The sequence below is a fragment of the Manis pentadactyla genome, chromosome 11 (assembly GCF_030020395.1).
Source record: "Manis pentadactyla isolate mManPen7 chromosome 11, mManPen7.hap1, whole genome shotgun sequence".
NCBI lineage: Eukaryota > Metazoa > Chordata > Mammalia > Pholidota > Manidae > Manis > Manis pentadactyla.
Genome location: NC_080029.1, coordinates 99,012,072 through 99,036,945, shown reverse-complemented (window position 1 = coordinate 99,036,945; position 24,874 = coordinate 99,012,072). Strand labels below are relative to the sequence as shown.

The following is a 24,874-nucleotide window of genomic DNA, read 5'->3' as shown; positions in this document are numbered from 1 at the left end:
CTTCAGGGTAGGTTCTGAGGCTCCCAGAGCTTATTCTCCCCCCACCCCGCCCACCAATTCTGTCATGAGTTAGTGGAATCCACCCAAGGTCAGGCTGTTTGACTCCAAAGGACAAGCTTCCAGCCACCACAGCCGGCTGCTCCTTGAGCGGATCAGTGGGCTGCTCTGTGGAGGCTTCTTGGTGAGTTTACCATGGCCGGACTGGGCTGTTTGTCCTGCAGATTTTGGACCATAATTCAAAAGCACACCAAACAGATCTATCTTTCTGGGTTAGACTAGTATTAACTCAGGAGACTGATGATATTAAATAAGAATGGCAAGCTATTAATATAAGATGTGTGATATAACTGTCAGGAGGACTAGAATGTTCACTTCAGCATGTATGACTAGTGCAATCTTTCCCTGCAGGCAGACTTCTGTGGGAAAGCAAGTAAGTCATTATCAGCAGGTTGCTTGGCAATCATGTAATTGGAGCAGGGGGAATTAACTATAATAAGTTGATTGTTCAATGGTCTGAGATCATTAAAGGGAATCTCCATTTTAATCCTTTGCTTAAAGCGTTGAGTCACCTGCACCCAGGGGTACCTGTTTTCACTAGAAGTAGAGACCATGTGGATCCATAACATGGACATGACATCTTCTTCCGCACACAGCTGCTCAGTTACCTTCTCCAACTTGGATGTCTTCTTACCGCCCTCAATCTCAAGAGGTCTGAAACCAACTCATTTTTCCTGAACTTTTACTTTGCCACTTTTCTTGTTAGCAGAATTATTTTCTGTGACCAAGGGTCCAAACCTGAACTTGGAATGTAAACCAAATAATTCTTCATGCAAGCATCACTTTCAAGTTTTTTTTTGTAAAAAAAACTCATTGCATTTTAAATTAAATAAGGTATGTAAAGCCCTTAGCTATTACTTCTTAGCTACTCCCTTCTCTCTCTTCCTATTTTCCCTTTACCTCTTTCTTATAAAAATCTCCTAGGACTTTTACACAAGGAAACCACCATTTTAATCCCTTGTATAAGATGAAACCAAGGGTAAGATAAAACCTACCTGGCAGCTTTCCTTTCTCCATTTCCTCCACTTTGGGGTGATATCAAAAAAAGGAGGACTGTATTCATGCAAATATTGTTTGCTTCAGCATTTGTGAATGGTTGAATTTCAAAATCTTAAATTCCTACTCTACAGTTAGGTTTCACTATAGTAAAACCTTTTTCTCTCACCTGATTCTGTCTACTCTTATTTCCTTGGACCTTCACTGATCCAAAAGTTCGAAAAAGGTGATTTTTTTTCTTTACTCCAACATGCTCTAAAGTGGGTAAGTGTCAGCTGGGGTATTTTGGTGAGTTGATAAATGTGCAAGAATGAAAGGTCTAAATTTCACTTCCTCCAAGTTAAACTAGAATTTGCTAGATTAAGATGAGTCCTCTGTTAAATATGCCTGGAACTGCCACTGTTACAAGAGAAGGATTGGATTGGAGGAAACATGGACCTGAATATCAACTCTTAATTTTTCATTGTAATTTTATGTCTCAGAGAGTAAAAAAATTTGAATAAGATCATTATCAAGAAATAACTTTTACAGTTCTTAAAAAATATTGTTTAATTCACACAATGATTACCACTCTATGAAGTAGAGAATATTTTCTACAAAAGCAAAAATGCCTAAAATTTAAAAATGGGTTTATCAACATCTTTACAATAAAAGTTTTTAAAGGCATGGTAGAAAGTGAAATAAGAGAAATTAAGAACAACGAAATAGCTGTATGGCTTAAAGGTAATTTTAGGAAGGATCTGGTATTGCTTTATGTTTGTTTAGGGGTTTTTAAAACGAGAAGTGCTTTCAGGAAGATCTAAAATAGCAGAGGGAAGGTGTTCCATGGATGTTTTCTCTTTAGTTACCTTTATATTATACAGATATATTTCAGTTGATCTTTGTACTTGTTATCAGTCAGTAGTAATCTCTCCAAGCAATGTAATGAACCAATCAGGAGAGAGAAAGAAAGTTGGCCAGTGGCCAGTACTCTTATTAACTTCCTGGGAGACTGGATTTCTTTCTTCTGCCTGCATTCTTATTGCCACCTGTCAGGGTGCAGAGTTCCTCTTGTCATCTTGCTTAAAGAAGTGTTCTTCCTATCTCCTGCTCCAGGGACTGAGCCAGTGAAAATACAATGTGTTCACTAGTCCCCAGAGAGTTTTCAAGCCCTAACAGGTTGGCTTGAACTCGCTGATGAGCCATAACCCTCTGGCCAGATGGGGCCACCAAATCCAGGTATCACTGTCCCAGAATCCATCCATGTTTTTCCCTGCTGTCATTTTGTATCTGTTATTGTGACAGCTTTTTTGGGAACAAAGATGTTGTTTCATGGTTGAAAACCCATTTTATCTGTATCATTTCTCACAGAAAGGCCTTACCTCAAAAAATGCTTTTTGTGAATATTTTTTTTTAGCCAGAGTACCTCCTTTTGTCTTCCCTAAAGCTTTGCAAATTTCCCCCTTCTTTCTGGTGCTCTTCAGCGTGCCTGCAACCCTCTTCCTATTGCTGACCGACTTCTTCTTTATGTATAGTTACTGTATCCTGCCACGCCATTTCGTTTCTTTGAGCAGGAAGCAAACAAGCGATTTCTCTTTCTAACTGAAAGAGCGTGCATTCAGTACCTCTTGCCGACTCTGTCTTGTGTTTGCAAAGGTGCCTGAGTTCATTTCCACGATCTTTTGGGTTAGAGATATTGGAGATCATTCATTTGCTCTTGTATTTATTCCTTCTAAATCTGTAATAGAATCTACCATATGAAGGAAATTAGACCATATGGAGGGAAAAAAGAAAGTTAATAATGACATTATTCTGGCTTTCTGTAATGACCTGGAGAAGACTATACAGATGAGAATAAATTGAGTGGCATTTTGTTTCTCTAGAGCCCGTCTGATAATTTCCTCTCACATGCAGCTCCTGCAGTTTAGCAGTGGTTCCCAGCTCTGGCTGTGAGAAGGAATCACCCATGGCACTGAGTAAAGGGCAGATGCTAGAGCTTCACCTATGAGGTATTTTGATTCATAATCAAAATTGGGATATATTAGAAAATGTGGCTCAATTTTAATGCCAAGTTGAATGGTACCCTGTGCTTACCTTAAGTAGTTCCACATAGTATCTATAATACAGTAGATTATTTTTGTATAGAATTATTCTTATCTAGTTTGATTAAAGCCTGATAAATGGAATCTCTTATCCCTTATTGTACTTCCTCATCATCTAGATTTGACTAGAAGGAAAGCTAAAGAAGGGAAATTGATGGTTAATAAGCATTTTTCAAATACTAATGATGTGTCTTTTTCTTGTTTTCTTATGCAGGTCAGCTGTTGAGGCCTAGTGAAAAATAATCAAATGCAATCATGTTTTGCAGTAAAAAGAAATCGCTTGGTAAGTACTGAGTTCTTCAGCTGACCCAAAGTGAATGATTTTTAATTTTTAATTTATTTTCTTTTGGGGGTATAATTTATATAAAAAAACACACAGAGCTTAAGTGTTCAGTTTGATGAGCTTTGACAGCTGTGTAACATCTGTATAACTTCCACCCAAAACAAGATATGGAATGTTTCTATCATGCCAGGAGGTTCCCCTGTGCCCTTTTTCATTCATTCTCCCTGCACTCCACACAACCATCCTCTGACTTCTGCTAGATTCGTTTTGCCTATTTTTGAAACCAATATACATGAAATCATACAGCATGTACTTTTGTGTCTGCTTCTTTTCTCAGCATAAGGTTTTTTGATATACATCCGTATGGCTATATGTATCCACGATCTGTTCTTCATTTTTTCTTTCAAGTCAATAGTACCTGGTATGAACACGCTGATATTTAAAATGAAATGCATAGTTAGAAATAATTTTGGTTTATGATATTAGGAGACACATGTTGTTTTTGGCTGGGTCATTGGTCTAGCTGAACATTGTTAATCAAAATCTAGTTTTAAAAATATAGCTTCCTGACCAGAGTATCAATGTTCTCTCTTGTCTCTAGTTTGTTGATGGCAGGCTATTACATAATTTTTCCTTCAAGGTGCAATTATTCAATTTATGATGGGTTTTTTCTTTATTTTTGACCATAGATCTTTTAGATACTAAATGCTGGGTTAGAGTTTACTGATGCTCTGTCCCTCCTCCTAATAAGATCTCTGACAGGTATAGTAATCTACCTCGATAGGCAATTATTTCATGGTGAGCCCCTTCCCTTGTTGGACGCTTACCCATTGCAACATTCAGTCTCATAATGAGTTGAAATCCTTCTCAGTGTAGTTCCCACCCTGAGGTCATTAGTTATACCCTCTGGTGCCATCCAAGAGGCTAGAATTATTGTCATCATTTCTCCTTTTTCAAATGAAGTGATTTATTTATATTGAATCACTAGTATAATCTTAACATAAGAGTTAACCATCTTTAACAAGGACAAGTTTCCAAGAGGATCTATTGTGACAGAGTTTTATGTTCAGTCTCACTCTTTTAAAAGTAATCTTTATGTATATATGAATGTATTAATATATATATAAAAGTAAGCAGCTTTTATAAATAAAATTAAGAAAACAGAAGTTGTGTAATTGTACAATCCAGACTTAACCACTTGAGGCTGCCATGCTGTACACCTTTAGAGGGTTCTGGTCACAGTGGCCTCTCCTGATGTGTTCATGTATTTTCATCCAAATATATATTCCTAACTGGTATTATGTTGTACATTATTTTGAAACCTGCTTTGTAGACATAATACTGTAATCACAGATACCTTTCATATATTCAAACATTTCTCTATGACATTACTCGTTTTTACATTATTTTGAAAATGTTGAATTTTATAAAAAAATTAAATGATTAAATGATCATCCAAAAAGCTTTCTCAAATTACCATTTTGTTACATTTGCTTCCTCTCTCTCTCTCTCACCTACAAACACACACACACTTTTTTTTTGTTGTTGAATTTGTTGAATCATCTGAAAGCAAAATGTAGACATCATGTACCTCCAGATACTTTAGCAAGAACCTCCTCAGAATAAGGACATTCTCTTACATAACCACAATATTGTTACCACACCCAAGAAATGTCACATTGATTGATAAATGCATTCCACTTTTCAATTCCCCCCCCCAATTGTCCCTAAAGTATCTCATCTCTCAGAAGTGGTTTTTATTTTTGGTACAGTATCTAATAAATGTTCACACATTGTATTTGGCTTTTAATCCCTTGATTTTCCTATAAGTTTAGAACTGTTTTTTGTTACACTGAATTTTGGAAAAGTCTAGTCCAACTCCTAAATTGATTTGCTTTGAATATTTTTGGCACAAATACTAAAAAGATAAATTTATTTTTTAGTGGCCAATTAATTAATTAGTTAATTGACAGTGTTTTGATGAGGAATACAACTTTCTGATCTTCCTCACACAGAATTTTATTTTACAGACAAATAGTTTTTGCTGTGTCATGAGGTTAAATGTTTTGGCCACATAGCTGGGTCTGTATCTGCTCTGGTACTGATTTACAGAGAAAGTTGAGGCCAGTCTTTTTCCCTTGAACTTGTTACAATGGCCTCATGACTTGAGGGACTGACATCCATCATACCATCATGACTAGGAATGATGTATCTTTAGGTCATTTTAGTTCCTGTCGATCTGGCCATAGACTAGAGAGCTTTTATAACCTAAAATATTCATTTGTTTATGCAGTCAGTCAACAAACTTTTTTGAGCCCCTGTGATATGCTAGGTAGTGTTGATCTTTTTGGACTTCAAGTAGCTTTTTACGATTCAGTAAAATACATGTGTTCTCACATGATTTACAGTGGTGACAATACCTTAAAATATATTTTACTAAACATTCCTACAGTGGTATATTTGTCAGAAGAGCACAGACTGGAGACCTTCCTATTAGCTGGGGTTGTTAGGGAGGAAAATCTTGCAGAAATGATATTTTATTGCAATGAGATATTTAATATCTGCAGCATTTAATAAAGGTGTACTTACATCATCATGAAACTTGAGCCATTAATGATGTATGTGAACAAGGCAGCCATGGTGTTGTGGGAAAACAATAATTTTCCTGCAGTTATGCATTATTGTTTATTACCTCCTTACTCATATAAATCTCACATTCTTCAAGACATGAAAAATTCCAGCTAATTGACTCAAATATTTAAAACATTGTGACTATAGCCTATTTTCTGCTTGTTCTTTGTAACTTACCCTTTCTGTATAGCTTGTGTAGGAGGCCCAAAGATAAGTCATTTTAAAGCATGGATGTGTTTTTCTACAAAGCAATCAGGAAAAGCACTGTTCATGTGTAAAGTACCTAATTCAGATTTCTTGTAATTCAGTAATATGGGAAGCAAAATAGTAGAAAATTAGAAACTTTCTTTAAACTAACTAAAGCTGCTCCTGATTCCAAAATATGGGGATTGTGCAGCCAGCACGCATTACTCCACAGGGAAACCCAGGAAAATATGTTTATGAGGTGTGCAGTGGAATCAGACCAAGGTCATACTGTATCTTTCTTGAGCCCTTTGTGGGTCCCTTTCTCCAAAAAACATTAAAAATCAGTTTTATAATTGTGTGGGTACAAAGACAAATATGAACCAGGTTGGATTCATTCTTATGTATCCATTCTTATTATATTCATTTTTTATTTCTGGTTTTAAACTAAATGAAAATTTAAACATTTTTGTGGGCCTCTGTAAGGTGAGCCCTAGCCACTGATCTACTGTGACTACAAATGAGGTCGTGTTTCAGTTGAGGTTTATGTACCTGCTTCTCGGTCACTGTTTCTGAGTACATACCAATTAGCATGTACATATCCTGGGTTGGGCCTGCGGTAGAGGGTTGGTTAAAAAAAAAGATGAATGAGACACAGAACCTACCCATTATTGGCATTGTGTCAATGCACATAAAAATACATATGTGTGTATTAAAATATACATTTAAGGAGTGTTATTTCTCCTTGTGTCTATCCCTTTTTGAGCAACAATAACAAATTCCAATATTGTTTCTCAAGTATTTTTGCAGTTACACTTATGAAGGAATTAGTTTTTATTTGAACTTGCTTTTTGTCTACTATAGTTATTTGTAAAATTGGATCTAGTTTTGTCAAAATCATCTATTTTCTTAGTTGAACTGAAAATGAGGTCATTGGAATGAAGTACCGATCAGTACTGGCCAGGCAGTGACATACCGAAGACAGTGCTGGCTTCACTAAAGCTCTTTTGTGGCTTTGGGGTTAGTATTTGCTAACAAATTCTCTTCTACATTTTAATAACTTTTTGGTGTTCAGAGGGAAAAAGGGCAGGGGAAGTTTTCTTTGATACCACTAGGGATGAGGGAGAAATGCTCACACCCTTCCATTTTACCATACTAAAATTCTGTGCAAGGAGATGATGGAAATTATTTCAGGGATTCTGAACCCTTGCTGCTCACCATAAGTTTTGCAGGGCAAAAGCCTTCCATTAATAGGTTATTAGCTTTTATAACTGGATAAAAGGGGGAAGCAGCATTGGTGTTACTGGTCCTAGGTATGTACTAGACTTTTATCTTTTGTTTAAATCTCTTTGAAATACAAGTCCTTTTTTTCCCACAGAGGGTATGCTGTATACTTAAAAGTTTTCTATCATAGTTACTGTGCAGAGTTGCAAATAGGAGTGTAGAAAACATGTCTTCTGGCTCGCAAGCATTTCCCAAGTTTGTGTGCTGCTCTAAGTTTATTCAAATGAGATTTTATGTAGGTCTTGAGCAATATGATGTTTTATTAGGATATGAGCTAAGTTAGGCTAATGTGAAAAACAAAACAAAACCAAACACAAACAGAACCACCAGTCACTGGCGACTTCCTGAAGGGGCTCAGCATCATTCTTTCTCATTCCCTGTGGATTTGTGGGGTGGTGGCTGCTCTTTCCTTGAATGCTCTTCTTTCTTGGCCTGCATGACCCTCATGGAAAGTCTCCTTCTCAGACTAATGTGACCGTGTCTCCTTCACCGGATCCCAATGGTGGAACTTTCCCCGGTTCAGTCTTGTATACTTCCCTCTCTCTCTAATTTGTTCCTCAGTGTATACTCCTCTTCCATGTTGGCTTCTGCTCGTCTTTGCAGATGTGACAATCAGTTCTAAGGTGTCCGTTGTCTAAGGTGTAAATGTTACACCTTATTTCTGCCTGCTGCAGCTTTTGATCTAATACTTCTAGTAATATAGCTTTAGGTTGCATAGAATGGCAAAACCTGGTAAGTAGAAGGATCTTCAGTCATCTTGTCTACCTTTCTTCCAACTTAACAATCTATTCCTATAGTGATGCTGAATATTTTCCTTGAATTCCACTCTGACCGAAGTTCAAGAATCTAATTTAGGAGATGGCTCATTTTCTGTTTTGCCAGTAAGTTCTCCTACATACTAACTAGAATTTCATATCCTTGTAAAGTTCATTTTCTGTTCTGACTTTTAGAATACCACAAAATATCTGTTTTACCAACTACCAATTAAAGATCATCAGATGGTTGAATATCTCTCTCATATTAGCTCTCTCACAGACACACCTACAAGAATGTTTGGCCAAATATATGGGCACCCATGGCCCAGTTAAGTTGACACATAAAATTAACCTTCACAGCCATATTTCAGTCTGTCAAGATAGTTTTGAATTTGTTTATTTCTCCTTTAGTTCTGTCAGTTTTTGCTTTATAAATTTTGGGTCTACATTATTAGATGCATAAAATTTAGAGAATCATATATTCCTGGAAGATCAGTCTTTTATTATTATGGAATGGCCCTGTTTATCTTTGGTAATGCTTATTGTATAAAGTATTTATCTGATATTAGTGTAGTCATACCAGGTTTCCTTTGATTAATGTTTACACATTATATATTTTTTCCATCTTTTTATTTTCAACCTTTTATTGTTCTTAAATTCAAGATGCTGCATACAGTGGTTTTAAAAAAAACAATTTGACATACTGACTTCTAAAGGGAATATTTTATCCACTTACATTTGATTTCTGTTTTTCAAAATTATATTTCTATTTTTTAGTCTTTATTTTTAATTTTAAAAATATTTAGAAGTTTATTTTTTCAGTTTTATTAAGATTTTGTTTATACATAAGTTTTATTTATATACATACGTCACTGTATAAGTTCAAGGTATACAGCAGGATGGTTTGATTTACATATATTGTGAAGTAATTACCACAATAGGTTCAGCTAAATCCATCTTTTTGCAAAGGTACAATAAAAAGAAAAGAAAGAGGGAAAGAATAAAGAAAAACTTTTTTTCTCCTTGTGATGAAAATTTTAAGGATTTACTCTCAACAACTTTTCTATTTATCTCATATAGCAGCGTTAGTTATCGCCATGATATTATGCATTATATCCCTAGAACTTATTTATCTTGTAACTGCAAATTTATACCTTTGGCCACATTCCTCTAATTCCCCCCTCCCTTCACCCTGCCTCTGGTAACCACAAGTCTGGTCTCTTTTCTCTATGAAAAATAATTTTATTTTTGGGTTTAGATGTAACTGAGATGATACGGTATTTGTCTTTGACTTGTTTCACTTAGCAAAATGCCTTCAAGTTCCATTCATGGTGTCACAAGTGATAGGATTCCTTGGCGCAAGCCCAGTTTTGGTGCCACATCCAGGGCCTGGAATGGAGAGTGCAGGTGAGGTAACCTGAAGCTTCAGCTTCTTAGCTTCATGGTAAGTCGGCCTCTGGTAGTGATTTGAGGTCGTAGGCGTAGCAGGGTGTGTGTGTGAAGATCAACCAGGGCCCTGAAGGCCTTTGTAAAAACTCGCTTTTCTCTTGAGTTGCAGCGACACTGGACAATTTGAGCAGAGGAAAGAGATGATTCTTGGAAGGCAGATTAATGCCCCCTCCCCAGAAAGGGCCATGTCCTAACCCTTGGAGCCTGTGAATATGTTACCTTACATGGTACAAGGAACTTTACAGATGGGAAGGTTATCTTGGATTACCAGGTGAGCCCAGTATAATATTAAAGGTCCTTATAAGAGGAAGGTAGGAGAGTCAGAGTCAGAGAAGGCCATGTGGTAAGGGAAGCAGAGGTCAGAGTGATGTGGCCAGGAGCCAAGGAATGCCAGCCACCTCTAGAAAGTGGAAATGACCAAGTACAGCTTCTCCCCTAGAGCCTCCAGAAAGAACTTAGTCCTCTTGAAATACCTTGACGTTAGCTTCTTGAGATCCATTTCAGGACTTCTGACTTCCAGAGTAATAAGATCATACACTGGTGCTGTCTTAAGCAACTAAGTTTGTGATGATTTGCTAGAGCAGCAGTAGGAAACAAATACAGTTCTAAAAGGATCATTCTAGCTGTTCTATTGAAAATAGATTATAGGGGCAAGGGCAGAAGCAGGGAGACCCAAGGGGAAGCTATGGCAGTAGTCGGGGGCTGGGGACGGAGAGGTGAGGTGGCTTGGACCAGCGCATGGGCGAGGAGGGGGTGAGGAGCGGACAGATTTCTTTTCTGTCCAGAGTTCTGGTTCCAGTGCAGCTCTTTTAAAATGTGTATTATCTGAGTGCATCAGGAATAGGTAAATAAAGCAAGGCTCCTATTTTTTCTTTTGGTTTTTCCACACTTGGTCCAATAAAGGAACAGCTGAGGAGAGACTGAAATGTCCTCTTGCAAAGTCCATATTTTACCCCATCTCAGGTGCCGATCTGCCTCTACCAAATTCCTTCTCTTTTCAGTAAATGACTTCCGTGTAGCTTGGATAAGGTGCTTGGCAAAACAACCTCCCGCACTCTACAGTTTGTATGCAACTACGTACGTTCCCTTCAGAGCTGGCTGGCACAGGTGGGGTGCCTTCTGACTATTCATCTGGATTAGGCTTCTCCCCCTCTATTTCCCTGCTCCCTAGGTCTCTCTGCTTCCTCTCTGTGTGGCTATTCGTGGGCATAATTACCCTTTGAAGGTGATTGCTGTCCTCTTTGTTGTTCCTTCGCTGTCTAGAAAAGAGCCTTGCTCAGAGGAGTTCTGTAAATATTTCTGGAATAAATCACTTGGTCTTGGCTCCAGTAGATTTTATTTGCCACATGGATTCAGGGATCTGAGACACAGAAACCAATATGTGCTAAAGAAACTCAGTTTAGAGCCCCATACATCTCTAAATGACAAACACAAGCTTTGGAAAACACAGCTTGCTGTGTAACCCCTGAGGTATTAAGCTGGCAAGAGATCTCAGATTTCCTTCCCACATGTCTCTCTCTTCCACCTCGGGTTCTTTCTCTCACTTTGTGATGGGGGGCTTTCTTTCCCTTGGACGGCCAGAATGTGTCTCACAGTAGAAAATTAAAGGTCCTCTGAATTATTTTAGGTTCTTATGATCCTTGCGGTAAATACTGAATTTTTTTTTCTTTGTGAGTGAAAAACATTCAGATCCTGGTCCAATCCATGAAAATGTAATTTTTGCTATAGATAATCACATGACAGAATGTAGAGAAGAAACCAATAGTCTAGCACTAGGCCCATATGAGAAAGGTTGCAAAAAAAAGCAGGAAGTTTGGCACAGGGGTTTGGGAGAGCATGCTCAGCGAGGACTGCCCGAGGCTCCAAGGAGAGAGGGCAGATGGCTTCTCTAGCATGGCCTTCATGGCCAGGCAGGCAGAGAGAAGCCCAGGAGCAGTTTTATGTAAGAGGTCACAGGGCCCCCAGTTAATAAGGAGGGAGCCTGTGATTTGAAGTGTATCCTGAATGCCATCTTTGGTGAGAGAGGCCTCTTCTCCCTCTGTGACCTCTGGACACAGGCAAGCCCCGATCTGCAGTTGCCCTGCCATCTCTGCACAGTGCCACTCCTTATCTTCTTATTCCCAGAACCTCTTTCAAGCCTCTTTTACAAGGAAGGCAGCTCAGTGTTGCAAATCTGACCTCCTGCATGATTTTGCTAGGCCCTTATTTTCCTCATTTGTAAATCAGGGGTAGTAACAGTGTGTCTCTGATAGGATTGTTTTGAGGGTTAATGAAATAATGCATGTGAAACCCTTCATAGAATATCTAGCTTTTAACAAGTACTCAATAAATGTTACATGTTCTTATTATGTTGTAGTAAGTCTCACATCTCCAGGTGTGAATTTATATTTACAGAAAGCTATATGCTGAGGGCTTATAGGAAGATTTTATTAACTTTGCTTGTAACATAACACAATTCAGGTATGCTAGGAGAAGAATGACTTGGTAGAAGTTTTCATATTTCTTTGTGAAGCTATAGTAAGCCATGGGAGGAATAAAGCTCTCAATAAATCAAATTTTCCAAATATCTGGGCCTGAGGAGCAAACTGGCTCAGCCAAGAGGAAGACAAACCAAGCCCCTCCAGGAGTGGTTTGAAGCCCCCAACTCTCTTTCTGCCTGGGTTTCTTGTCCTCTGTGAGGACAAGAATAAAGAAAAATGTGGGAAGATTTTTTTTTTTTGCCTCAATTCTCTTTAATTTGCTCCTTCAATGTCAGTAAGTCCCAGCAGCTGCTGGTCACCCCTGGGTTTCAATAGGAAACCCCAGTTTGGGACACATATTTTTCCGTTGTATCAGAATGTGCTTTTGGAGTCAAATCAAGAAATCTTGGAGGCTGGGGAACTCTTTTCTTTAAAGCTCTCCCAATCCTGTTTCTTTCCTCATGGCTTTAATGAATTGCTTTGGCTGCCAACTACCCAGACCAGATTGTGAAGAATGAAAGAATATTAAGAAAGGAAAAAGCTTCAGTTATTGATTTGGCTTGAGGCTATATTTCTGAGATTTCTGACGCAACCCGAAAAGCCAGTAACAACCCCAAACCCCATATGACAGTCCATGTCTGGAGACACTCTTCAGTTTTTGAGTTGGGACCAGCTGCGGAGGAAATATCTGTGTCTGCCATCAGGGTTTTAAAGAGACCCCAAAGTTTTGGTGGTGCTTCATCATTTCATGATTTTGGGGATCTAAAGCCAACTGCCTGAAGGCTGTCTCCTAAACCACACTTGGTGAAGGACAAAATGCTAGGAAGTTAATTGAAGAAAGACAGTTGTGTTCATTAATTAGGGACTTGGAGTTGCTGGGACCCTTCACAGGTCCAACGGAAGCCTCCTAAATCTTCCACTTGATTTTCATTTGTTATTAGCTGTTGCTTTCACTAACTAGCCCTAAATACAAAGGTGTTATGAATTATTCATAGACAAACAAATAAAAAATGTAAGTGACTTTTCTTTTTTTGCCACTGGAAATGAAAGCTGGATAATGTTTAATTTATCATATTATGAGGGAGAAGAGGCCAGATTTGGAGCTGGGTGTTGCCTGTTAGAACCTGGAGTAGCATCAATGGGCATTTTCCAATTTCTACTGAAAATATTCAGAAAATTACTTCAGACACTTTTGAGAAATAATAACGAAAGCAACTTTAAGACTGACTATCCAAGCTTGGGTGATTTCTTTCTTTTTTTTTTTTTTGTTAACCAATTTTCTATTTTTTCATTACTTTTGAAAAGGAATTTTCTGGTATTTTTCTGCTCACAAAGTGCTTCCCACACATTTTCTCATTTCATGATGACAACACCAAGTGGCATAATTTTACTGAGGAACTATAGGTAAGGAGAGTTCATGAGTTAAAATGTGCTTATACTGATAGCTGGTAGGAGATCTTGGGACTCTTGCTTTAAGATCCAGGCCTCTTTTTTCTTTTATGAGGGCTCTTTCATCAAAATCTCACTTTTAATGGGTCCCAAAAGTCTTGCTAACAGGGACCAACATTTTGATTGCAGTTAAAAATTTCCAGTAGACAATAAATAAAACCGAAATAGACTCATAAATAGAGAACAGACTGGTGGTTGCCATAGGAGAAGGGGTGAAAAGATTGGTAAAATAGGTGAAGGGGGAAAAATTAATGTTTGGTATCTTGATCTGGGTGATGGTTGCATGAGAGTATACACATGTCAGAATTCATCAAGCTGTAGACTAAGATTCATACATTTTATTGTACGTACCTCAAAAAAAACCCCAAAACCTACCTATCTGGAAAATAAATCTCTGACAGAGTACTGTTATGTCCCTCCTATCTTTTAAAATTACTTGTTTCTTGGTGATCTGACAACACTTGCGATGTTCTAGATGCATCTCTTCCATTCAAATGGAAAGATAAACATCCGTACACACATTAGTGGATATGATTTCATTCTCTGAAAACAGGACTAGCTCAAACCTACTATCATCAGCCCTATCAGATAATATTTTCAAGGACAGAGGGGGTAGGCTACACCAATTATCCTGAAAGTAAAGTTACTCTTTTTGGTACTGTTCCCTAACATTGAACTGATTTATAAGTGACTACTTCATAAAATGGCTCAAAGGTAAGCATTCTATGAGTGCTTCAGTGACTGAGACAGATGTCAAATTATATTAGCCTTTACAAGGTTTGCAGATTGGAAGCTACATCCATCATCTTATAGTAGAGTTTTGAAGACTTAATTACCTATTTTTTAATACTCTGGAACAGATTCTAAAAATGTATCTAAGATAATTCTACCTCTGCTAATAGCTATTCTCTTAGTTCACTGAAATGATAAAGGATGGCTTCCTATTCAGCACATGTCTTTGTTAGCTTACCAACTATTAAAAAGAATGGTAACCCTACTTAGCAGCTTGATCTTCTGTCCTGAGGATCTGTTCTCAGCTAGCAAAACATCATAGCATCTCTCTACATATTTTCCAGGAAGTTCAATCTGAAGCTCACAGTCATTTAGTATTTAGCATAAATGCTTTTGAGAGAAATAGTAATTAGGATGATTGCTTGAAGGACATGCAATTCATTTATTCATCTAAATATTCTAAAATACATTCCTGAATTTAATCAGCTCTGCAGAGACCCTAGCACTGGGTCCTCTGAATTGTGTTTGGAATGATATCCTTAGGGTTGTTACAAAACACAGCTCTAAAAACTCATTTTATATTCTTTATATCAAGCAATGACTTCTTTATGAGGATTTCTTAAAGAAAATTATTGTTTCAGCTAAGGACTAATACATAATTATACTTTTCCTGAGAAACTGGTTTATTTTACCTTATAGACTGTGAAACAAAATAAAGACAAACTTTCTCTCTTTCTGTAGAATTTGTGGCCCATCTGGAACAGATATGTGGATCATCATGTGAGGCATTTTAATTTTCATTTCTCACTCCCGTTGATCATCATTCTTGCTTCTTTATCTTCTACTCCACTTTACTTAAGAAATTTAAACTATTATTTTCCTGATGTACATTCTTGGGTAGTTATATTAGAGATGGGTTTGTATGTAAACAATGTTGCATGTCTGAAAATGTTTTTATTGCGCCTTCACACTTGATTGACTGGCTGAGTATAGAGTTCTAAGTTCATAAACATCTTTCCTTACAACTGGAAGGCATCACTCCAGTGTCTTCTATTGTCTTTGTTGCTGATGAAAAAGTTCATGTTGGTCTGATTCTTGTGTCTCAGGGCCAGCCATTTTTTTTCCTCTGGAAGTTTTTAATAATTCTTCTTTGTCTTGGAGCTCAAAATTTTAAGATTTTAGTCTGTGTGTCATTTTCATTCATTCTGAATAGCATTTCGTGCCCTTCCACTTTAAAGAGTTATGTCTTACTCTGGTGCAGGCAAGTTTTCTTTATTAATTTGATTATTTCCTCCCATCCATTGTTTATGCTACATTCTCTTAAGTGTTTTTTCACATTTTGTGCCTTTCTGTCATTTTGCTATATTTTTAAAGATATTTATTTATTCAATCTTATTTTCCATTCTGTCCATCCTACTGTAGAGTTTTCCATTATGTATTTTTAATTTTCAGGAACTCTTTCTTGTTTTCTGGATCAGCTTGTTCTTGTTTCACGGATGCCATATCTTCTTGAATATCTTCAAGATACTTATTAGATTTAAAAAGCCAAGAAACCCCTCTCTTAAATGTTCTCTGCATTATTTCTTTTTCTTGCATCCTTCTCTTTGGTGCAATTGGTTTTTCTCAGATGTCTGGTCACTTATGATTGTTGGTTTGTATTTACAATAAAGGATTAGATAGATGAGCAATTTCAAAGGTCTTTTAACCTGCCAGGCGTTTCCTTTAAATAAGAGGGCTGGTGATGTAGCCAGCCCACAGAGAGGTTTTTCTGTGGGTTGCGGTCCATTCAGGATGCTATGATAGAATACTACAGACTGGATGGCTTATAAACAACAGACATATTTCTCACAGTTCTGGAGGCTGAGAAGTTCAAGATCAAGGAGGCAGCTATTTGGTGTCTGGTAAGAGCCAGCTCCCTAGTTCCTAGTTCCGGTCTGCTTGCTGAGTCCTCACATGATGTGAAGGGAAAGGGAGCTCTCTGAGGCCTTTTCTACGAGGACACTAATCCCGTTCATGAAGGCTTATGACCTAGTCATCTTCCAAAGACCCCCAAATACTACCACATTGAAATTAAGTTTCATCATATGAATTCCGGAGGAATACAAACATTTAGTCTACAGCATTGTGGGTTAGTCAGGCAGTCTGGCAAATCCCCCAGCTGCCTCGGTAAGGCAGAGTTTACTAGGGCCCAAGTCTGCCGTGGCTGATGTGGAGGTTGAGAGCTGCTTCTCTTTTAGGCCTGAACACCCACCCGTGGTTACGTCCCCGGACATTTGCCTACTGTCTTTAGTGGGAAAGGGAGGGGGCCTGTGGGAGGGTTCACCTAGCCTGTTATTTATTTAAAATTTTTTATTAAGGTATGATTGATATACACTCTTATGAAGGTTACACATGAAAAAACAATGTGGTTACTACATTTAACCATATTATCAAGTCCCCACTCATACTCCAATGCAGTCACTGTCCATCAGTGCAGCAAGTTGCCACAGATCCACTATGTGCCTTCTCTGTGCTACACTCTTCTCCCCGTGATCCCCCACACCATGTGTACTAAACATAATACCCCTCAATCCCCTTCTCCCTCCCTCCCCACCTGCCCTTGCCCACCCCTCCCCTTTGGTAACCACTAGTTCATTGGTGGAGTCTCTGAGTCTGCTGCCATTTTGTTCCTTCAGTTTTGCTTCATTGTTATACTCCACAAATGAGGGAAATCATTTGGCATTTGTCTTTCTCCACCTGCCTTATTTCCCTGAGCATAAAATCCTCCCGCTCCATCCATGTTGTTGCAGATGGTAGGATTTGTTTCTTTCTTATGGCTGAATAGTATTCCATTGTGTATATGTACCACATCTTCTTTATCCATTCATCTACTGATGGACACTTAGGTTGCTTCCATATCTTAACTATCGTAAAAAGTGTTGCAATAAATATAGGGGTGCTTATGTCTTTTTGAATCTGAGAAGTTGTATTCTTTGGGTAAATTCCAAGGAGTGGGATTCTGGGGTTCAAATGGTATTTCTATTTTTAGTTTTTTGAGGAACCTCCATATTGCTTTCCACAACGGTTGAACTATCTTACATTCCCACCAGCAGTGTAGAAGGGTTCCCATTTCTCCCCATCCTCACCAGCATTTGTTGTGCTTAGTCTTTTCAATGCTGGCCATCCTTACTGGTGTGAGGTGATATCTCATTGCAGTTTTAATTTGCATTTCCCTGATGATTAGTGATGTGGAGCATCTTTTCATGTGTCTGTAGGCCATCTGAATTTCTTCTTAGGAGAACTGTCTCTTCATATCCTCTGCCCATTTTTTAATTGGGTTATTTGCTTTTTGGGTGTTGAGGCTTGTGAGTTCTTTATATATTTTGGATGTTAACCCCTTGTTGGATATGTCATTTACAAATATATTCTCCCATACTGTAGGGTGCTTTATTGTTCTGTTGATGATGTCCTTTGCTGTACAAAACCTTTTTAGTTTGATATAGTCCCATGAGTTCATTTTTGCTTTTGTTTCCCTTTCTCGAGGAGATGTGTTCAGGAAGAAGTTGCTCATGCTTATATTCAGGAGATGTTTGCCTATGTTGTCTTCTAAGAGTTTTATGGTTTCATGACTTACATTCAAGTCTTTAATCCATTTCGAGTTTACTTTTGTGTATGGGGTTAAACAATAATCCAGTTTCATTCTCTTGCATGTAGCTGTCCAGTTTTGCCAACACCAGCTGTTGAAGAGGCTGTCATTTCCCCATTGTATGTCCATTAGCCCGTTATTTAGTTATTCTAGAGATACTCCAAAACTCAGGTGATGAGATAATTTATTGTCCAAACCAAGAAGGATACTTTTGAGAGTGAGAGGGTCCTTGTTAATATTTTGCCAAGACAGTAGGCATGAACTGCACTGTCACCCTATCTCTAACAGACTCTCAACCTTTGTATTTATCAGCTGAGTTTGGAACTTCTTTGCGTGGACCACTCTTCTAATTCTTTTGGCTAGAATTGTTCTCATCCTTTTTTTTTTTTTTTGTCGAATCGATCCCATCTGACTTTTATGTTATTTTCTAGGCTTCTTTAAAATTTATGAACCTCTGCTAGTCCCCACTCTTGTTTTCCAGCACTGTTACGTTTTTCTTCTTTTAAGAAAACATGTTTCTGTGATTTCAGTGGGAACTTACAGTGAAGGGAGGTAGAAGGACATGCTCAGTGTGCTCTCGTGGACTGGAAGCTTTTTTATTCTACTTTAAACACATCCTGGCTTACTGTATTTTGTACATCCTTGAGTATAACTTTACTCTTTTATGAAACCAGAGAAATTCAGTGATAACAATTCTGCAGGAGTGAGCTTACACCAGGAAATCACACATCCATCGGTGAGGACTTTCCTTTCGTTACTTTCACATCTGGTAGGATTCCAGGATGCAATGAAATATTAGGCATTATATTATTGAACCTCTGAAGCAATTCTCAGTGGGGGTTGTTCATGGGGGATTTGTTTTCAGCTTCCCCTTATTGCCAAGAGAGATTTCTATTCCTTCACACACTGTTATAGCACATGGAAGAATGTCAATTGCTAAAAAGACAATTCGGGCCTAGCATAGCCAGGTTCAAGGCAAAAAAGTGTAGGGTCTAGAACCAAATTGAGAGTTTTGCAGAGTTTAGTGAAGGGATGGAAAAATCTGTCACAATTTATCCATGAAGAAGACTCAGTATAGAAAAAAAATCTTACTGGAAGTATATAAGCAAAGATGAAGGTTTAAATGATAAGGACTTAGAAGAAAAGAGGACTTCCTAACTCTAACAAGGTCTCATGGGACAAGAGTTAATGTGGACATCCAGAAGAGGTTCTAAACTCTCCTAGCACAGAAATTACTCCTTTGGCCACTTTAGGAAAGGGCTATTCTCAGTCCCTGGGGAGGGTGATTACATGGAGACACTGGACAGGAGTCAAGATCCTGGTGTTTGGAGTAAAATTAGATACAGAACCATAGAATTCTGCACTTGGATGTGCTTCATATAAATGTGAAATTTAGAAATGATAATCATCTGAATGTATATGATCTAAACTAAAGCCAATTCATATACAATTAGCATATCTGATTTTTGATTTACAGCTGTCAGTGGGACAGGTTCACCTTTGCTAGAAGAGAACCCCTTCTCCCCTTCCCAATAGCATCCACTGTTTTCCTGCCGGCAGTTTTACTATGACTGGGTTAAGGTAGGGATGTATAAACAAATCATCCAGCTTTTTAAACTTTTAAGTTCCCTCACCCTCCAAATGCCATTTTGGGCCTTGATATTTTTGCTCTTTGTTAGGTAATCAGCAAAAAAGAGAGGGTGGTGCTTTTATAGCCAGGGTTTGAAATGTTTCTTTCTGGGGATGATTTGTGGAGAGGTTGCTTCCTGGTAGGTTCTGGACCTCAGTTACACCCTGTCTGAGCAAACCCGCTCAGGTGTTGTCGTCTGGGGACAGCATCTAGTATTGTTCTTATTAGCAATTAGGTGAGCTAGCCTGGAGAACAGCGGCAATCCGAGGACCTGATTGTGTTACATGGGTGAGAAGGAAGCCATGGTAGGTGGATGTCAAACAGACAAACATTGCAAATGGTAGCAACCCAACCATAACCGAAGACATTGTAGTGTTTATCAGGAGCAGTCCTCAGAGGTGCGCTTTCTACCTAAGAACTGAGCCAAAGGGGCTGTAAAGACATATAGATTCCTCTTGGTCTTTTGGGAAAAAGTGGTCAGTTCTTCTAATTGGTGGTGTCTGGCATATGGGGTCGGGGAGTAGGTGACAAAATATATTCCTTTCTTCTTCCCTCCCTTGTCTTTCTCACATCCCTTTTATAGCCAGCTCTTCTCTTTCCTCTTCCTCTTCCTCTTCCTTTCCTGTCCCCAACATGTGCTTCCAAATTAACTTTCCACCCTCCAGTCTCCTATATCTCTGTGGTTGCATGTGCCTTCTCTAAACTCAGACTCTTACCACTATCTCTATACATTTTACCATCTGTCACTTACCCAGTTAGAGAATTGGGATTAAGGGGACCCCAGTGAGATGGCTGAGTCACTTGCCATGAGAGCCTAGCACTGATAGCTGGTGGTTACTTTGCTGCTCTTCTTCCCAGAGCTTTCAATATTCCACCACCGCACTTTTGTCAACTCTGGATTCAGTAAACATAGAGCAAGAACTTGCTACCCTTACTACAAAAACATGCTCTGCTGGGTTTCTAGGCACTGTTTTTTCTTTCCCTTTGAAAATTTTAATTTCTTCACTATCATGATCTTTGAGTTTGTTGTCTTTTTAGTTTGTTATCTGTATTGGTGTTTGCATTTGCTTCCAGAAGATATTCTGTATTTGGACTACTTCCAGCTCAGGACATGTCTTAGTATACTGATAATGTGGAGTTTCCTCTCACTATGCCTGGGTTGTTTAGAAATACCACCTTTGACTCTCTGAGTGTAAGAAGTCAATGACCTCACTGGCTGCTTCAGTATGGTTTTGTTTGGCTGTTATATTTTTTGACTTTTTAGAAAAAAGAAATCTCTTTTCAAGGGCAGCATTTGACTTTCAGCAGCTCTGTCTCCTTTAGGAAGGACTTGAAGTTAAGAGAAAGGGTCTTTGTAGAGCTATAGGGGTGTAGAAATTGGAGACACATAATGTTTTATTTTATGGCTGGCATCAGAAAAACAATGATAAACATTTCAACTTTCCATTTTGGGACTTTCCAACAGACGTTCCAACATTTAGGCTGGAAAAAACCAATGCCCTTCAAATTTCAAAGGAAAGAATTCTTGCAACCTTGACGACAATCAGAGTAACCTAAGTGATGTTAGCTTAATGAGTTGTATGTTTCCTTGGGTAGAAAATTAAATTTCATACCTGATTTCTCTTTCTTTTTAGAAGTGGAACGGATTGTAAAAGCCAATGACCGTGAACATAATGAAAAGTTCCAGTACGCAGTGAGTAGAACACACACAACACATGCATGCTGGGGTTGGTCTTACCTGAAGGACAGTTGGATTCATGCCTTCACCAAAAAGTTCCTTTGTTGGCCCGTTTTAGTAGCAGGGTGCTGTATGTTTCCATAAATACAGGTATTATTAATGTTTATGTGCTTATTTCTCTCCTGCACTAGGAGTGGTATGTTATATTGTTTGATATGGGAATATCCTCTTTCTGTTTTTTTTTTTAATGTGACAAGAAAGTTTATTTGATATAAGACAGTACATACCCAGACAGGAGTACAGGCATCCTCAGAGAGGAGGTGTGCTTAAGGGCTTAGGATTCTGTCTTAGAAGGCTTTCAAGAATGGGGCAAAGGGTGGGTGTAGGCTTGACATGTGGTCTCATGATGTCTGTCTCCAGTGAGGGACACTGTGTCATCATCCGTCATCTGTCCTTTTGATATTCTGTAAGATAAACTTAACACAAGGAATTTCTTGATCCTGTCCTACTCCAAGATAGTAGTTACCCTCGAGTCATGGGGACATATCATTTAGGATTGCCTGCCCTGCATTAAGATAGGGTAAGTTATTGACTGATTACCATAAAATATGTTAGGAATCTTACCTCCTAATTCCCTGGTTTTTAAAATGGAATCTTAGACTGAAGATGGAACCCCTCCTGTTCTTACTTTACTACTTATATCTCAGCATTTTTCACCACAGGCAGGAAAAATTAATTGTGATGCTTGCCGTGTGTCCCTGCCCTAGCTCATTCCCCCCTCAAGGAGTGTGGGCCCTGGAAATCTTTCAAGGGAAAGTTGGTGTTGGTCTTCCTTCTGTAACTGCTTCCTGCTGAGGAGGGCATTGTCCCTACCTATGGGTACAGAAGTTCCTTGCTGTTTGTCAGTGACAGAGAGGACATGGAATTGCCGCAGCAGTGGCTGAGATGGACAAAAGCACATAAAGGAGGATGCAACTAGGTTTCAGGATGCATCTTTATCAGTGTGAGGGATGGGTTGAGAATCTTGTCTGAGCAACATGTGGAGTTAGATTTTCTGCAAACTGGAGAGAACAGACTTGACAAGGAGATTAAGGATGCTTGGCTGAATATGAGGACTAGGAATAGTAAGACCTCAATTGAAATGATGGAAGAAAATTGGAATCATTTGGAGAGTCATAGCTAGATACTTTGAGGAAACCAGAATTCATGATCCAGTCCATTTCATAATGACTAGTATTAGAATTTAAAACCAATAAGGCTGCACTATTGAACATAGTTATTTTCTCTCTACAGTCAACCTCGTTTTTACTAGAGGTAACCATATTAAGATGGACTTGTTTGTAAAATAAGTTTAGCTTCAAAGCACTTGGCCTGATTATTTACATAAGTACATCAAGAACAGCAATTCATCACACAGGCTCTTTTAAATGTGCTTTGCTGGAAACTTTTCATAAGGAATTTCGGGTTGAAATTTTAAAGGTCTCTTGAGGCCAGGAAAGCCAAGTTAGAGACTTGCCATCAGGTTTCACTTGCAGTACCTGTAATTCCTCCATTCTCAAGGTTCCCAAGATATTCTGAGGTTCGTGCTCTTGCCAGGAACTGAACTTCCTTACTCACCTGGTAAAGCTGCTGAAAACCCGATAACCAAGGTACCAGACCAATTCTTCCAAGGGGCTTTATTGGCTCCATAAAGTCAACCCTAGTTCCTTAAAGCTGTCTGGTCATATCTGATTCTATGCATGTCTCTTCTGTTTTGCTTTGTTTTATACTCCACAAACAAGTGAAATAATTTGGTATTTGTCTTTCTCTGCCTGACTTTTTTCTCTGAGCATAATACCTTCTAGATCCATCCATGTTGTTGCAAATGGCAGGATTTCTTTTCTTCTTTTTTTGTTGTTTTAAAAGCATCATTGATATACAATCTTATGAAGGTCTCACATGAAAAACATTGTGGTTACTACATTCACCCATATTATCATGTCCCCACCCCCACCCTATTACAGTCACCACCATTAGCATAGTAAGATGCAATAGGCCCTACTTGCCTTCTCTGTGCTATACTGCTTTCCCCGTGACCCCACTGCATTATGTGCATTAATCATAATGCCCCTTAACCCCCTTCTTCCTTTCTCCCCACCCATCCTCACCACCCTCTTTTATTTGGTAACCGATAGTCTCTTCTTGGAGTCTGTGAGTCTGCTGCTGTTTGTTCCTTCAGTTTTGCTTTGTTGTTATATTCCACAAATGACTGAAATTATTTGGTACTTGCCATTCTCTGCCTGGTTTATTTCACTGAGAATAATGTCCTCCAGCTCCATCCATGTTGTTGCAAATGGTAGGATTTGTTTCTTTCTCATGGCCGAAAAGTATACCATTGTGTATATGTACCACATCTTCTTTATCCATTCATCTACTGATGGGCACTTAAGTTGCTTTTATACCTTGGCTATTGTAAATAGTGCTTTGATAAACATAGGGGTGCATATGTCTTTTTGAATCTGGTATCTTGTTCTCTTTGGATAAATTCCTAGGAGTGGAATTCCTGGGTCAAATGGTATTTCTACTTTTAGTGTTTTGGGGAACCTCCATATTGCTTTCCACAATGATTGAACTAATTTACATTCACATCAACAATGTAGGAGGGTTCCCCCTTTTCTGCACCCTTGCCGGCATTTTTTGTTCCTTGTCTTTCGAATGTTGGCCATCCTAACTAGTGTGAAGTGATATCTCATTGTAGTTTTAATTAAGTTAGCAATGTGGAACATCTTTTCATGTGCCTGTGGGCCATCTGAATTTCTTCTTTGGAGAAGTGTCTTTTCACATCCTCCACCTATTTTTTAATTGAGTTATTTGCTTTTGGGTGTTGAGGCATGTGAATTCTTTATATATTTTGGATGTTAACCCCTTGTCAGATATGTCATTTATGAATATATTCTCCCATACTGTAGGATGTCTTTTTGTTCTACTGATGGTGTCCTTTGCTGTACAGAAGCTTTTTAGTTTGATGTAGTCCCATGTGTTCATTTTTGCTTTTGTTTCCCTTGCCTAAGGAGATGCTTTCAGAAAAAAGTTGCTCATGCTTATATTCGAGATTTTTGCCTATGTTTTCTTCTAAGAGTTTTATGGTTTCATGACTTATATTCAGGTCTTTGATCCATTTCAAGTTTACCTTTGTGTATGGGGTTAGACAATAACCCAACTTCATTCTCCTGCATATGTCCAGTTTTGCCAACACCAGTTGTTGAAGAGGCTGTCATTTCCCCATTGGATGCCCATGGCTCCTTTATCGTATATTAATTGATCATATATGCTTGGTTTTCTATCTGGGCTCTCTAGTCTGTTCCATTAGTTTATGGGCCTGTTCTTGTGTCAGTATCAAATTGTCTTGATTACTGTGGCTTTTTAGTAGAGCTTGAAGTCAGGGAGCATAATTCCCCAAGCTTATTCTTCCTTCTTAGGATTGCTTTGGCTAATTGGGGTCTTTTGTGGTTCCATATGAATTTTAGAACTATTTGTTCTAGTTCACTGAAGAATGCTGTTGAAATTTTGATAGAGATTGCATTGAATCTGTAGATTGTTTTA

The 24,874-nt window shown here is 38.4% G+C and overlaps 1 protein-coding gene across 3 annotated transcripts in view; it reads left to right on the top strand.

The window, feature by feature from the left end:
• The window catches only part of ATP8B4 (ATPase phospholipid transporting 8B4 (putative)), a 214,187-nt gene that overhangs the window by 5,621 nt on the left and 183,692 nt on the right, over nucleotides 1–24,874 (top strand). For all 3 annotated transcript variants that reach the window (XM_036932085.2, XM_036932083.2, XM_036932084.2), the window contains exons 2-3: nucleotides 3,349–3,417; nucleotides 21,249–21,307. In XM_036932085.2, coding sequence (XP_036787980.2) covers nucleotides 3,390–3,417; nucleotides 21,249–21,307 — 87 coding nt within the window. In that variant the 5' untranslated portion in view covers nucleotides 3,349–3,389. The remainder of the gene's footprint in view (nucleotides 1–3,348; nucleotides 3,418–21,248; nucleotides 21,308–24,874) is intronic.